A 15,933-nucleotide genomic window follows, 5' to 3' on the forward strand; every position below is an offset into this window, starting at 1 on the left:
CCAACCAAAAAAAAAAAAAAAAAAAAAAAAAATTAATTGCCAGGCACGGTGGCTGACATTTGTAATCCCAGTACTTTGGGAGGTGGAGGTGAGAGGACTGCCTGAGCCCAAGGGTTTGAGACCAGCCTGGGCAACTTAGCGAGACCTCATCTCTGGCTGAGACAGAAAGATCACCTGAGTCCAGCAGGTCGAGACTGCAGTAGCTGTGAGTGTGCCACTGTACTCCAGCCTGGACAACAAAGTGAGACTCTGACTCAAAATAATAATAATAATAATAATAATAATAAAGCAGGACGTGGTGGCTCAAGCCTGTAAACACAGTACTTTGGGAGGCTGAGACGAGAGGATTGCCTGAGCCCAGGGGTTCAGGACCAGCCTGGACAACTTGGCGAGACCTCATCTCTGGCTGAGACAGGAAGATCGCCTGAGTCCAGCAGGTCGAGACTGCAGTAGCTGTGAGTATGCCACTGTACTCCAGCCTGGACGACAGAGTGAGACTCTGACTCAAAATAATACTAATAATAATAATAAAAAGAAGCAGCAGCAGCAGGGCATGGTGGCTCAAGCCTGTAAACACAGCACTTTGGGAGCCTGAGACGAGAAGACTGCCTGAGCCCAGGGGTTCAAGACCAACCTGGGCAACTTGGCGAGACCTTGTCTCTATAATGAATAAAAAAAAATTAGCCAGGCATGGTAGCACAGACCTGTAGTTCCAACTAATTAGAAGGCTGAGGTGGAAGTATCACCTGAGCCCAGCCGGTCAAGGCTGCCGTGGTTGTGAGCATGCCACTGTACTCCAGCCTGGGTGACAGAGTGAGACTCTGACCCCCCAAAAATATAATAATAATAATAATAGTAGCATGTGTCTATATTCCTAACTACTTGAGAGGTTGAGGTGGGATGATCACTGGAACACAGAAGAATTCAAGGCTGTGGTGAGCTATGATCATGCCAATGCACTCTAGCCTGGTCAATAGAGCAAGACCCTATCTCAAAAAAAAAGAAAAAGAGGCAAAGAGGCAAAGGATCTGAGCAGACATGTCTCAAAAGACATACAAATGGTCAAAAAACCTATGAAAAAATGCAACATAACTAATAATCAGGGAAATGCAAATCAAAACCACAATGAGATATCATCTCACTCCAGTCAGAATGGCTATTATCAATAAGACAAAAAATACCAAACACTGGCAAGGATGAGGAAAAGAGGGAACACTGGCATACTGTTATAGGAATGCATTACAGAAAACAGTATGGAGGTTCCTTAAAGAATTAAAAATAGAACTAGTGTATGACCCAGCAATCCGAATATTGGGTATATATCCAAAGAAAATGAAACTGGTAGGCCAAAAAACAAAATACACACACAGACACACACACCCACATATGCACACACACACATGTACACACACACACACAACAAAGCTGAGGAATTGACTGCTTGTCAGTGCTCCATACTAAAAAATTTGAGAATATAAATTCAGCCAGGCATAGTGGTTCACGCCTGTAATCCCAGCACTTTGGTGAGGCCAAAGTGGCAGAAATGCTTGAGCCCAGGAGTTCTAGACCAGTATGGGCAATATAGCAAAATGCTTTCTCTATTTGAAAAAAAAAAAAAAACAAGCAAAAAAGAATACAAATTCAAGAAATCAACAGATCAAATATAATAATAAAATACTAAATGCATGGTAAATGGAACCAACCAATCAAATTAAAATTCAAAAGACAATTGCAGATCTAATAAATTAGAAATATCAAGCAATAATCATTCAATAACATGTAGGTGAGGCTTTAAAAAATGATAAGACATTAAAGCATCCAGAGAAAAGAATACAAACATGGAGGACAGATAAATCAACATTTGAATAGTAATTAGAGTCACTTAAGTAAATGACAAAACTAAAGAAACAAGAAATGTATATATGCCCAGCAGGTGGCTCACACCTATAATTTCAGCAATTTGGGAGGTGGAGGTGAGAGGACAACCTGAGCCCAGAGGTGTGAGACCAGCCTGGTCAACTTGGCAAGACTTCATCTCTACAATAAATTAAGAAAAAATTAGCTGGGCATGGTGGCACAGCCTGTAGTTCCAGCTACTTGGAAGGCTGAGGTGGAAGGATCGCCTGAGCCCAGCAGGTCAAGGCTGTGATAGCTGTGAGCATACCACTGCATCAGCTGGGCATAGTGGCTCAAGCCTGTAATTCCAGCACTTTAGGAGGCGGAGGCAAGAGGAATGCCTGATCCCAGGGGTTCGAGACTAGCCTGGGCAACTTGGTGAGACCTCATCTCAAAAAAGAGGGGGAAAAAAAAAGAAAGGGAGAATCATAGGTACTGGGAAAGACTGATAAAGAACTACAATAGCAACATCCAGACACTGTCAAGTCAATCACTTCTAGTAATTCTTTAATAATTCTTCAAGCGACAAGTTAGAAAAAAATAAGTTGGCCGGGCACAATGGCTCAGCCTGTAATCCCAGCATTTTGGGAGGCCGAGGTGAGAGGATTGCCTGAACCCGGGGATTGGAGACCAGCCTGGGCAACATGGTGAGACCTCATCTCGACACTAAATCATAGAAACTAGCTGGGTATGGTGCTGTGCATCTGTAGTTACAGCTACTTGGAAGGCTGAGGCAGAAGGATCACCAAGTCCAGCAGGTCAAGGCTGCAGTGGCTGTGAGCATGCCACTGCACTCCAGCCTGGGTGACAGAGTAAAACACCAACTTCAAAAAAAGAAAAAAAAAGAAAAAAAGTCATTCACAAGGAGAATGTAAAAACACTGAAGAGAAAAACACAAGGAGAATATCAAAACACAGAATTAGTCTCCCATTAAGCAGAAAATCAGTTCTTTTGTTTCTGTTTTTGAGACATCTCTGTCACCAAGGCTAGAGTACAGGGGCATGATCATAGCTCACTAGCCTCAAACTCCTAGGCTCCAGTGATCCTCCTATTTCAGCCTCCCTGTAGCTGGGACTGCAGGCCCAAACACCATGCCCACCTCATTTTTTTTTTTAAAGAGATGGAGTCTTGCTATGTTTCCCAAACTGGTCACAAATTCCTGGCCTCAAGTGATTCTCCTACCTCAGCTTCCCCAGTTTGTGGGATTACAGGCAAGTTTCTGGCATGAGCCACTGCACCCTAATAGTTCATAAATTATGAACTGTTGAAAATCACTTCATTATGATTAGTATTTCCACTAAGTACTCAATGCTATTAAGCTAAGAGGGAAAAAATGTCTATACAGTTCTGAGAGGTTATGATATATAGCCATTCTTATGTTTAAGCATATAAAGGCAACAAACACATTTTCAAACATGAAACAAGCCAAGGAACATAGAATCCAGAGCCTTCTTTAAACAAAAAACAAAAAAAGTAACAATGAAAAAAATAAAAAAGAACTAGTAGTGAGTAACAAATGCAACCAGATATAGAACTAAAGCTAAACAGCAGAGGGGCAATAAGGAGGTTGTAGATCTGAACGGGAAAATAATACAAGCAAGAAAACTCAGGAGGTAGAGAGTAGAAAAGGAGGGGAACATTAACTATTATTTTTCAGAGCAAGGAGCCATTCATACTATCTAAATCTGAATCCGTAGTTTAATCTCTCAATAATTATTTAATCTCTCTCTCTCTCTTCTTTTTAACCTTAGAAACATCTTTTAGGAATTTTTAAAGTTAAAAACAGTACCTAACATTCATCAGTTCTTAGTTTTCCTTTAGTTTCATTTCCTTGAATATGCCAATCAAGTAAAATTAAAGTTAATATCCAAATGTTGATTTAAAATTTTATATAATATACAAAATATATTTCATACATTTTGAAATATTATATAGTTTTTAAAACTTCACTTTTCTTCTAATAAATTCAAGTAAGAATAAGAACTTTCAGTATCATCTTCTCCTTATTCATTCATTTTTCTAGTTATCTATCCAGTCTTTCACTAAATATATATACAGAGAGGTATCTGGAATCTTTTTTTTTTTTTAGTTGGAGTCTCACTGTGTCACCCAGGCTGGAGTGTAGTGGCATGTTCATGGCCACCGCAGCCTCAATCTGCTGGGCTCAGGTGATCCTTCTACCTCAGCCTTCCAAGTAGCTGGAACCACAGGCGCATACCACCACGCCCAGCTGATTTTTTTATTTATTGTAGAGACAAGGTCTCGTCATGTTGCTCAGGTTGGTCTTGAACCCCTGAGCTCAGGTAATCCTCTTGTCTCCACCTCTCAAAGTGTTGGCATTACAGGAATGAGCCACCGCACACGGCTTGGAATGTTAATCAAATGTTTCCATTGCTTATGTCTGAGAGAGTTAGATTTTGGATAATTTATTGCTTTATTCTTTCTGTATTACTTACTTTATTCTTTCAATTTCATTCTTTTTCTATGTTACTTAAATTTTAAGTGAGTATATATATGTTTATGTTCATAAACATAAAAGTCATCTTTTTTTTTTTAATCAGAAAAACAGCTACTGGCCACTGTAATCTTTCCCCAGAGTTTCCCCAGTTGGAGAGTCAGTTCAGAAAGAACATCTTTTAGCTTAGTAAAGATAACTAAATGCAGAAGTACAGTCATATCAGCAAGCCCACAAAACAACAGAGGCTCTCTAATCTTGAGTTTTCTTTCTTTGGGCTCTGTAGTATCTAACTAAACAGACTTGTCTAACCATTCACAGGTATATCTGCAAAACAAGTCCCAAGTCTCATACCTTCACAACAGGATGTCCCCCAGTAGATGCTTTTACTGCCCCTCGGCTACCTTCAGTTTCATAATGGGCTCGATGATGAGTTTTAGGTTGCACTTCTATTTTCAGTTCATATTGTCCAAAATGAGTTGGTAAAGGCCAGTCTAATGGAGGCAATGAAGATGTGCTATAAACAAAACACACAAAGACGCATTTCACTATGCTATTATTGCCAAGCAGTAATTCAAATCACTTCTTTGTCAACACCAACATTTCTTCCTGTGATCTTTGAAACAGCATTCAAAAATAAAACTTCATTTAGTAACTTACAACTGGTTATGGTGAGTGCTTAATAAATAATTATTTAATCTGATTAATAATTTTATTTACTATGATTTCCCATTTTTTTTAGAAAAGCATAATAAATTCTAACAACCAGTAAAACTATATACTGTTTCTCAACTATGTGTACCTAATTACAAAAATAATCAAAAGAGTAACAATTCCATTTCTTAAAGCAGGGATGAGGCCAGGCATGATGGCTCACACCTATAATTCCAGATGCTCCTCAACTTACACTGAAGCCCATAAATCCTTTGCAGGTTGAAAAATATAAATCGTCAGGTGTGGTGGCTCAAGCCTGTAATCCCAGCACTTGGGAGTTGGAGGCAAAAGGATTGCCTGAGCCCAGGGGTTCAAGACCAGCCTGGGCAACTGGTGAGACCTCATCTCTACAATAAATCAAAAAATTAGCTGGGCATGGTGGTGCACAGCTGTAGTCCCAGCTACATGGAAGGCTTAGGTGGAGGGATCGCCTGAGCCCAGCAGTTCAAGGCTGTGGTGGCTGTGAGCGTGCCATTGCACCCCAGCCTGGGCAACAGAGTGAGACTCTGACTCAAAGAAAAAAAAAGACAAAGATGCACATCTCTGTGTATGTGTATCAGTTATCTCTCCAGTTTTTAAATCAGTTAATCTCTATCTCTCTCTCAGTATGTATCTCTCCCAGTCTGATTTAGATTTTCGGAAGTCAGTCTATTGTTGCCCTTATCACTTTCCCCACTTTCTCCCTATTGCTCTTTTCTTCTTCTCTTTGATAAATTATTTATGTTCAGCAATATTGCAATTTGAGTTAAAAATTTAATTTCAGCATATACTTGGCTGAAAAAATAGCCTGTCACTGCAGCATCTCTAAATGTCCTTCTTTAAAAAAAAAAACACCTGAACAATAAGACTAACAAATGGATTAGAAAAGAAACTTTATTGTGTCTACAAGTCAAATAAAATTTCTAAATTATTTCATTGTTTCCGTCAATGTTCTCAGCCTAGCTTTAGGTTCTCCTACTGGGAAGCTCAAAGGAATGAATTTTTATTAGTCTGAAACTACTCAACTTCTTCAAATCAGTTCTATTCTTGTTCTGCAGACTTAAGCAAACCTCTAGAAAGATTGAGATAAATTTCAGAAGCAAGGTGATGAGCTCAAAAGTTTATTCAATATAATTCTATATTATATTTTTCTAAAGATCAGGATTCAGAAATAAAGATTCACACTAATGAAAAATCATTAAGGCTAGGCGCAGTGGCTCACGCATATAATCCCAGCACTTTGAGAAGCAGAGGCGAGAGGACTGCCTGGGCAACTTGGCAAGACTTTGTCTCCACAATAAATCAAAAAATAAGCTGGGCATGGTAGCACACACCTGTGCTACTTGGAAGGCTGAGGCAGAAGGATCACCTGAGCCAAGAGCCAAAGCAGGTCAAGGGTGTGGTGGCTGTGGGTGTGCCACTGCACTCCTGCCTGGGTGACAGAGTGAGACTCCAACTCAAAAAAAAATCCCAAAAAACCAAAAACCTAACAGACATCACTCTGTTATCCATGCAGGAGTACAAAAAGTGTAATCACACCTTAATATAACCCCAAACTCTTGCACTCAAATGATCGCCCTGCTAGGACTACAGGGGTACACTACCACTACCACACGCAGCTAATTTTTTTTTTTTTTTTTTTTTTGTAGAGATGGGATCTCCCTATATATCGCAGGCTAGTCTTAAACTCCTGGCCTCAAGCAATCCTCCCACCTTGGTCTCCCAAAGCACTGGGATTACAGGAATGAGCCATTATGCCTGGCCCAAAAGTTGTATTTTCTTTTCTTTCTTTCTTTTTTTTTTGAGTTAGAATGTCACTCTGTCGCCCAGGCTGGAGTGCAGCATTCTCACAACCACTGCAGCCTCAACTTGCTGGGCTCAGGTGATCCTTCCACCTCACCCTTCCAAGTAGCTGGAACTACAGCCATGTGCTACCACACCCAGTTAATTTTTTTGATTTATTACAGAGACATGGTCTCACCATGTTGTCCAGGCTGGTCTCAAACCCCTTGATTCAGACAATTCCCTTTGGTCTCCATAAGTGTGAGATTACAGGCTTGAGCCACTATGCCCGGTAAAAATATTGTATTTTCTAATCAGTTACAGACTAGATTGATTCTTTTTGTTCTGGTTTGGTTTTAAGCAGGTAAATGTAAAGAATATATTATTTAAATGGTATTGTGACAACTGATAAGACATTTGGAAAATAGTCATTATACTATGAAAAGGTGTAAAACAAAAGATAGGTTGGGCTCAGTGGCTCAGACTGTAATCCCAGCACTTTGGGAGGCCGAGATGAGTGGATTGCCTGAGCCTAGGAGTTTGAGACCAAACCAGGAAACTTAGCGAGACCACATCTCTACAGTAAATCAAAAATTAGCCAGACGCAGTAGCACACAGCTGTAGTTTGGCTACTTGGAAGGCTGAAGCGGAAGGATTGCCAGAACCCAGCAGGGTCAACGCTGGGATGGCTGCACTCCAGTCTGGGTGACAGAGGAGACTCCGACTCAAAAAAAAAAAAAAAAAAAAAAAGATAAATCTGAATACATAAAAATCCTCTATAACAAACAAAAATAATAACATATGAAGTCAAGTGACAAAAAATAAATTATGGAAAAAAAACCTTGCCACAAATATAATAAGGCAAATTTCATTCACATATTGAACTCTTAAAAATATGATAAGCTAATTCCCAATTACTTTTATCAGTAATTTAATTCACACTATAATCTACTTTTTTTTTTTTTTTTTTGAGTTGGAGTCTGTCACCCAGGTTGGAGTGCAGTGGCATGCTCACGGCCATTGCAGCCTTGACCATGCTGATCTCAGGTGATTCTTCTGCCTCAGCCTTCCAAGTAGCTGGAACTACAACTATGCACCACTACGCCTGGCTAATTTTTAAATTTATGTAAAGACAAGGTCTCATCAAGTTTCCCAGGCTAGTCTTGAACTCCTGGGCTCAGGCAATCCTCTTGCCTTCACCTCCCAAAGTGCTGGAATCACAGGCGTGAGCTACTGCACTCGGCTAACTTACTCCTTCCAAGAAACTTTTCTAGATAAAAAAAATTCCTTCTAGGGATTCTTAAATGTGATTTATTATTATCTACAATTCATTCCTTTAAGCACTTTTAAAATTAGATTCAGACTATCTAAAAATATTTTAAGACTCAATGAAAATAAACATTACGTTATTTGTCTGTTAGAAATGTAGGAAAAAGGGCAGAACAGGAGAAGTGATCAAATCATTATATATAATAATGTAGCTACATGCCACCAATGACACATAAGCATGAAAAATGACCAGCAGCCATTTCCATCAACTCACCGAAATATAGGAGTGTGGCCAGGCTTTGGTTTGCTCCAGGTAAAGGGTGAAGGAACTGAAAGAAATTGGTCACCAGATGAATCTTTCTTTAAAGGATACTGAGATCCAAGACCATCATCTATTGCAGTCTCCCGGGATGGTGATAAACTCCCTTGGTCATCTGAGAGCTCTAATTTTCCTGGTAGTATGGCAGCTTGATCTTCAGATGTCTTTCTTGTTTTCAGAGGGATATCAGTCTCTCCACAGTACGGAAATGGAAAAAGTACAGGGCCAAGGCCTGTTCCACTGTGGACAGAAGCAGTGAGCCAGGTATCTTCTGTCACACTTCCCCTGGGGGAGTGACCAGGAGAAGGAACAGGTGAGTGATGGGGTGAAAGGGACCCAGCATAACAAACTTCAGCACTGGAGTGCCGCCGTTTCCCACAGGGGGAAGTAGGCCTTGATGAGGGTCCTGAGGCTGGCCTGGGGCTCAGCCAATTCTCATCAGTAACACTGGATCTAGGAGAGTGGCAAGGAGACTGCCTGGGTGACAATGAGTGTCCAAGTCCATACTGTTGATGCCAAGATTCTTCTCCAGGGCAGCCTCCTGGAGAACCACCAGGAGAAGTCAGAGGGGATCCAAGAGTAAACCGGGCTGCAGCTTCATTTAACTCTGAGTCTACATCATCATAAATGTGCGAAAGAGATTCACAAGAAGACGCATCCGAGAACCAGCTCCTAGAAGAGATGCTGCTGGCAGGACTAGGACTAAGGGAAGACTCCCGGAAGGATGGCTCAAGAGGAAGATAGAGATGATCTCTAGAAGGCCTTTCCAAATATTCCCTTTCTGGGTCATTTATGTGTAGGTCATCTTCATGTGCATCTATTTCTTGATGACAGTTAGGAGAGATGGATGTAATTTGAATACTTGGGCACTCAAAGGGTTTGGGACCACCTAATGGGCTATATTTAGACTCAGAAATCTCACAACTTCCTTCATAGTTTTTGTGACCTTGGAACTGAAACGATGGTGATAAAACAGAAGAATGAGACGGTAATCCATGATGTGGTAAGCAAAGTGGTGAATTTAAAGTAGATGGAGGTGGATCTACATTAAAGATGTAAATGGATGCACAATCATCTGGCTCAAGATCTATGGATAGGAAGGCAAAAAAAATAAATAAATAAATTAGAACATTAGATGTATAAATTATTAGATGAGAAGGAAAACAATAATAATCTTGAGAAAAAGAAGTAAATCATAAAATGTACATCATTAGTTCTACTAGAGAGTTGAGGGATGAGTTTTTTTTTAATGCATCTGGTTATTTCTGCAGATATATGTAATTATTACAGCTATGTAACTTTTTCTTTTACTTTATTTTCACAGTTTCAAAATGATAATCAGAAAACATTATAATCTGAAAACAATAAATATTTTTACTTAAAAAATTATAGACATAATTCTAAAAAAATACTCATAGAACTACAGAATGATATAATTATATAAATTAGGCCTCATTTGGGATTTGCAGGTTAAAATGGAGTAAAGGATGAAACATTCTTTGAAAGGCTAGTTCAGTTATATGTATACATACTAGTTTGTTAATATAAAGGATTACAGACTCAAATTCATGAAGCCTAGAATACAGTCAACCTCTGTCATTAATTGCAAGCATTTAGTCATATCCTTTACCCTCTCTAGGTTTCAGTTTTCTTGCAGTAAAATTCAAGATTTCTCTTTTCTTTAAGAAAATTTTTATGAATAACAGTGATGGCCAGGCACGTTGGCTCACGCCTGAAATCCCAGCACTTTGGGAGGCAGAGGTGAAAGGATTGCCTCAGCCCACAGGTTCGAGACCAGTCAGGGCAACATGGTGAGACCTCATCTCTACAATAAATAAAAATATTATCTGGGAGTGGTGGCACATGCCTGTAGTTCCAGCTACTTGGAAGGGTGAGGCAGAAGGATTGCCTGAGCACATCAGGTCGAGGCTGCAGTGACCATGAGTGTACCACTGCACTCCAGCCTGGACGACAGAGTGAGATTCCGACACACAAAAAAAATTAAAAATAAAATTTAACAGTGATAACTGTTTTCTCCAGAGCCATACCATCAAGAACTCCTATCGTGTAGCAGACCAGGCTACAAAAGCCATATGATACCCTTTACCTAGACCCTTTACCTCACTAGAAAGTAACTCCTCAGGACTTTTAACTTATGACTTATCATTAAAGTAATCCTCATAAAGAGAAGTTTTTTTTAAGATTAGAAAATAAAGTTTATTTAGAAAGTAAATTAGAGAGGGAGATGAGATTTACCTCCCCAAGGTAGAGGAGGAGGCCAAAGCCAGTAAACATAGCTTGGCTGCAGCTCAAAGAGCACATGGCTCTACCACAGTTTATCAAGACAATGATCGAGCAATGGCACAAGGAGAACTTTAAAAATGTACCCCTTGCTGGAATATTTAACACTAAACAAAACCTGTGAGACTGCCCACTTACAATGTTTGCAGCAATAAGATTATTTCATAACTTCACTTTTTTTTTTGTTGTTGAGAAAGCAGGATTTATTGAGAGGACAGAAAAGCTCTCACAAGTGAGATGGGACCTGAGGGGGTTGCCCACAACTTCACTATTAAGAAGGAATGATTATTCATTTTCACAAAGGCAGAAATACTCAGCCCAAGTACAAACAAGGTGCTGGTTGAACATCTTCATTTTTTCCAAAGAGGTCATCACTAGAAGACCACAGTGTTCACAGATATAATAGAGATAAATAAACCTTTAGCTTCTCAATAGTACTCAAAGAGACCACACTGCTTCGTTACATTAGGACCTATGGAAAATAATATACACCACTTTAGGCTCCTGATATTGCTGTCATTAGCCAGTATCCTTTAACTACCTTATAAGCCCTAGATTTTGAAACTTTTAAGTTGTTCCATGGTTAGTAAACATCTTCACTAAAGAGTTTTTACATGCATTAAAACAACAAAACAAAACTTCCTGCATGTAAACCTTGGCTCTACCATTCCACAGCTGTGTGAACTTGAACAAGTTACAAACGATAATTCACAAAAAACCAAGACTTTATTGATTAAAAATTGTGTATTTATTCTTACATGCTTAAACTTCAGCCACCTTCAAAGTACCCTCCATTTGATGCTTTTTCCACTGCTCAAAACAATTCTTAAACTTGTCAATTTGGATGCCTTTTAAGTGCTTCTGCCATTTTTTGTATCACCTCTTCCATATTGATACAATCAGGGAAACAAAAAAAAAGTCACTCAGGGTGGGTGGAGCAAAGGGGTCATGACGTTTTTGGTCAAAAGCTGCTGAGCACTCAGCTTGGTGTGAGCAGGTAGGATGTCACGGTGGAAGAACTAGTAACCTGTTTGCCACAACTTAGGGCATTTCCTCCACAAATCAAGATGCTACCTTTTCAAAACTTCCAGATAAAAACTCTGGTTTATTGGTTGATCCAGAGGAAGAAATTCCAAGTATACTACAAGGAGCCTGCCCTCCAAAACGATAATTCTGTTTTTTGCGGGGTCCCTCCCTCATATTTGACCTGCTTGAATCTCAGTTTTCTAGTCTATTAAAACCGGCAGGAATTGAGTAGGGTATCAGCTGAAACAAACAGGACCATTCTAAGACAAGTAACCTAACACAATGACTAGTATTTAGCAAGAACACAAGACATATCAATTCCCTTTCCTTTCCCCTTTTAAAATTTAAGGTGGGCAGTTATTCTATACTTTTCTTTAAATTCTAAAATATTTCCTAACACATTGAAATACCTTTTTAAGTACACTTTTCTCTCTCTCTCTCTCTCTCGTCACTACTTACTAAATAAGAAGTAGGAAGTCAGAGCTCCAAAGACCATCCTTACGTGGCTGTGGCAAAAAGCTGGAGGAAAAAGCCACTAAATACAACAGCAAAAAAGAAGGGTTGGAGTGAGGGTAAGGAGAGTGACTGCTAATTGGTACTGAGTTTGTTTCCTTCCTTCCTTCCTCCCTTCTTTCCTTCTTTCTTGTAGGCTCACTCTGTCACAAAGGCTGGACTGCAGTGGCATTCTCACGGCCACTACAACCTCAACCCTAGGCTCAGGTGATCCTTCCGCCTCAGCCTTCCAAGTAGCTAGAACCACAGGCGTGCACATCTAGAACCACAGGTGCGTGCCACCATGCCTGGCTAGTTTTTTGATTTATTGCAGAGATGAGATCTTGCCAAGTTGCCCAGGCTGGTCTTGAACCCCTGGGCTCAGGCAATCCTCTTGCCTCCGCCTCCCAAAGTGCTGGGAATACGGGTATGAGCCACTGTACCTGGCTGGTACTGACTTTCTTTTGGGGATGATGGCCGATTCAGAACACATTCAATGTTCTAAAATTGATTGTGTCAGTCAGGTGTGGAGGCTCACACCTATAATCCTAGCACTTTGAGAGGCTGAGGTGGGAGAACTGCTTCAGCCTAGGAGTTTGAGATCAGCCTAGGCAACATAGCAAGATCTTACCTCTACAAAATATAAAACATTTAGTTGGGCTGGGCATGGTGGTGCATACCTGCAGTCCAGCTACTTGGGAGGCTGAGGTAGAAGCTGAGGCCAAGAGGTAGAGGCTTCAATGAGCCATGATCATGCCACTGCACTCCAGCCTGGGTGACAAAGTGAGATTGTGAGATTGTGACTCATATATAGACAGAAAGATAACTATAATGATAGTTGCACAACTCTATGAATATACTAAATATCACTGAATTGTACACTTTATTTATTTGCTTGTTTGTTTGTTTGTTTATTAACTTGGAAGTATCACTCTGTTGCCCAGGCTGGAGTGCAGTGGCATGCTCACTGCCAATGCAGCCTCTAGACCTACTGGGCTCAGGTGATCCACGCCAGTCTTCCAAGTAGCTGGAATAACAGGTGCAAGACATCATGCCCAGCTAATTTTTTGATTTATTGTAGAGACGAGATCTCGCCAAGTTACCCAAGTTGGTCTCGAACCCCTGGTCTTTGGTAATTCTCTCACCTCGACCCATCAAAGTGCTGGAATTACAGATCTGAGTCACCGTACCCGGCCTGAATTGTACACCTTAAGTGGGAGGATTGTATGGTATGTGAGTTAAAACTCAACAAAGCTATTATAAAATATAAAATAAATAAAGGAAATGACAGGAGTGAAAACTCCATCAACAACAGCAACAAGGAAAATTAAATAGCTTTACTAAGAAACATAAAAAACTGATACGAGGCTGGGCTCGGTGGCTCAGCCTGTAATCCCAGCACTTTGGGAGGCCGAGGTGAGTGGATTGCTTGAGCCCACGGATTCGAGACCAGTCTGGACAACTTGGAGAGACCTCGTCTCTACAAAATATCAAAAATTAGCCAGGCATGGTAGCACGCGCCTGTAGTTCTGGTTACTTGGATGGCTGAGGCAGAAGGATCACCGGAGACCAGTAGGTCGATACTGGGATGGCCATGAACGCGCCATTGCACTCCAGTCTAGGCAATGGAGTGAGACTCCAACTTAAAAACAAAACAAAAAAACTGATACAAGGAAAATTTTAAAACACTGCTGAGACACACAAAAGTCAACTGGAACAAATGCCAAGATATCTAGTGTTTTGTTTTGTTTTGTTTTTTGAGTTGGAGTCTCACTCTGTTGCCCAGGCTGGAGTGCAGTGGCATGCTCACTGCCACCGCAGTGCCAACCTGCTGGGCTCTGGCAATCCTTCCACCTCAGTCTCCCAAGTAGTTGGTACTATAGGTGCACACTACCACACCCGGATAATTTTTTTTTTTAATTGTAAAGACAAGCTCTTGCAAAGTTGCCTGGGCTGGTCTCGAACCCATGGGCTCAGGTAATCCACTCAACTTGGCTTCCCAAAGTGCTGGATTACAGGCTGAGCCACCGAACCCGGCCTTTTTTTTTTTAATTGAAGTTACTAAAATCTGAATATCTGCTGTTCTTGAATAAGATGACTTAACATTATAAAGATAACAGTTCTCCTTAAATTGACTTATACATTTAATATAATCCCAACAAAAATACCCAACAAGCTATTTTGTAAAGTTAGACAAATTAATATTAAAGTTCACATGAAAAAGAAAACATATAAGAATAGGCATGAAAATAGGAAAAACTAGCCCTACTAGACATTAACATAAACTCTGAAACTGCCAGACAAAACAGTGTGTTACCGAGATAGATAACAGAACTAGTGAAAGAACAGAAAGTCTAGAAACCAACCAAGTAAATAGAGAAATTTTATATACTGGTAAAGATGGCATCTCAAAATAAAAGGGCAGTTGTTTGTAGTATATTCACAAAGTTGTACAAGCATCATTATCTAATTCCATGTTTTCATTACCCTCAAAAGAAACTGCAATACTCATTAGCTGTTACTCCCCATTCTCCCACCCTGCAACTCCTGGCAAACAATAACTTTCTGTTTATATGCAACAGTTAATTTAAACCATAAAATTTTATTATGCACATCCCCTCCCAAATAATTATTTGCAACTCCTCTACTTTACTCATTGTGGTATAACGGAAAATATATATTTGGTCTTTGTCCCAGATTCCTGGCAGAGTTCCTAAAACCCTTGGAATATCTGGAGCGATAGTCTTTTTTTTTTTTTTTTTTGAGTCAGAGTCTCACTCTGTCACCGAGACTGGAGTGCAGTGGCACACTCATGGCCACCGCAGCCTCGACCTGCTGGGCTCAGGCGATCGTTCCACCTCGGCATTCCAAGTAGCTGGAACTACAGGTGCGCGCCACCAGGCCCAGCTATTTTTTTTATTTATTGTAGAGACAAGGTCTCACCAAGTTGCCCAGACTTGTCTCAAACCCCTGGACTCAGGCAATCCTCTCGTCTCTGCCCCCCAAAGGGCGTGAGCCACCATGCTCAGCGGATAGCAATTTTTCTTACTCGTAAAAACTCCTTTCAACTATACCTGAGTTTATTATACTAATGAGGTGACTCTTTTGGCCCCTGGATAGCTTCAGATGGGGGATGGTAACTAGAAAGACCAAGGCATGATTAGAGGGTGAGAACTTTTGTCCCTCACCCCATCTCCAAGCTCCATGGAGGGGAGAGTGACTGGAGATTGAACTCAATCACCAATGGCTAATGATTTAATCAATTTTGCCTACATAATGAAACCATTAAAATCTCCTAAACAGTGGGGTTCTGGAGAACTTCCAGGTTGGCAAATATATCAACGTGCTGGGAGGGTTGCTTGCCCAGAGAGGGCTTGGAGGTATGTAAACATCCCTTCACAAACCTTCCCCTATGTACCTTCCATTTGACTGTTCCTGAGTTGTATAATTAAAAAAAAAAAAAATCAGCCAGGCTCGGTGGCTCAGTCTGTAATCCCGCACCTTTGGGAGGCTGAGGTGAGTGGATTGCCTGAGCCCGCGGGTTCGAGACCCGCCTGGACAGCGAGACCTCATCTCCACAATAAATCAAAAAATCAGCCGGGCATGGTAGCGCGTGCCTGTAATTCCGGCTACTTGGAAGGCTGAGGCGGAAGGATCGCCAGAGCCCAGCAGGTCGAGGCTGCGGTGGCTGAGAGTGGCC

The 15,933-nt window shown here is 40.7% G+C and overlaps 1 protein-coding gene across 3 annotated transcripts in view; it reads right to left on the reverse strand.

The window, feature by feature from the left end:
• Nucleotides 1-15,933, reverse strand: part of NFATC3 (nuclear factor of activated T-cells 3) — a 145,036-nt gene that overhangs the window by 89,579 nt on the left and 39,524 nt on the right. For all 3 annotated transcript variants that reach the window (XR_504797.2, XM_008065737.2, XM_008065738.2), the window contains exons 2-3: nucleotides 8,370-9,501; nucleotides 4,706-4,868 (exon numbers count right to left, since the gene is read on the reverse strand). Coding sequence is in view for 2 of the 3 variants with exons in the window: in XM_008065737.2 (XP_008063928.1) it covers nucleotides 4,706-4,868; nucleotides 8,370-9,501 (1,295 nt within the window). In the remaining variant the exon portion in view is untranslated. The remainder of the gene's footprint in view (nucleotides 1-4,705; nucleotides 4,869-8,369; nucleotides 9,502-15,933) is intronic.

This window comes from Carlito syrichta, unplaced genomic scaffold, assembly GCF_000164805.1.
Source record: "Carlito syrichta isolate Samal-C Ts95f unplaced genomic scaffold, Tarsius_syrichta-2.0.1 Scaffold308803, whole genome shotgun sequence".
Classification (NCBI taxonomy): domain Eukaryota; kingdom Metazoa; phylum Chordata; class Mammalia; order Primates; family Tarsiidae; genus Carlito; species Carlito syrichta.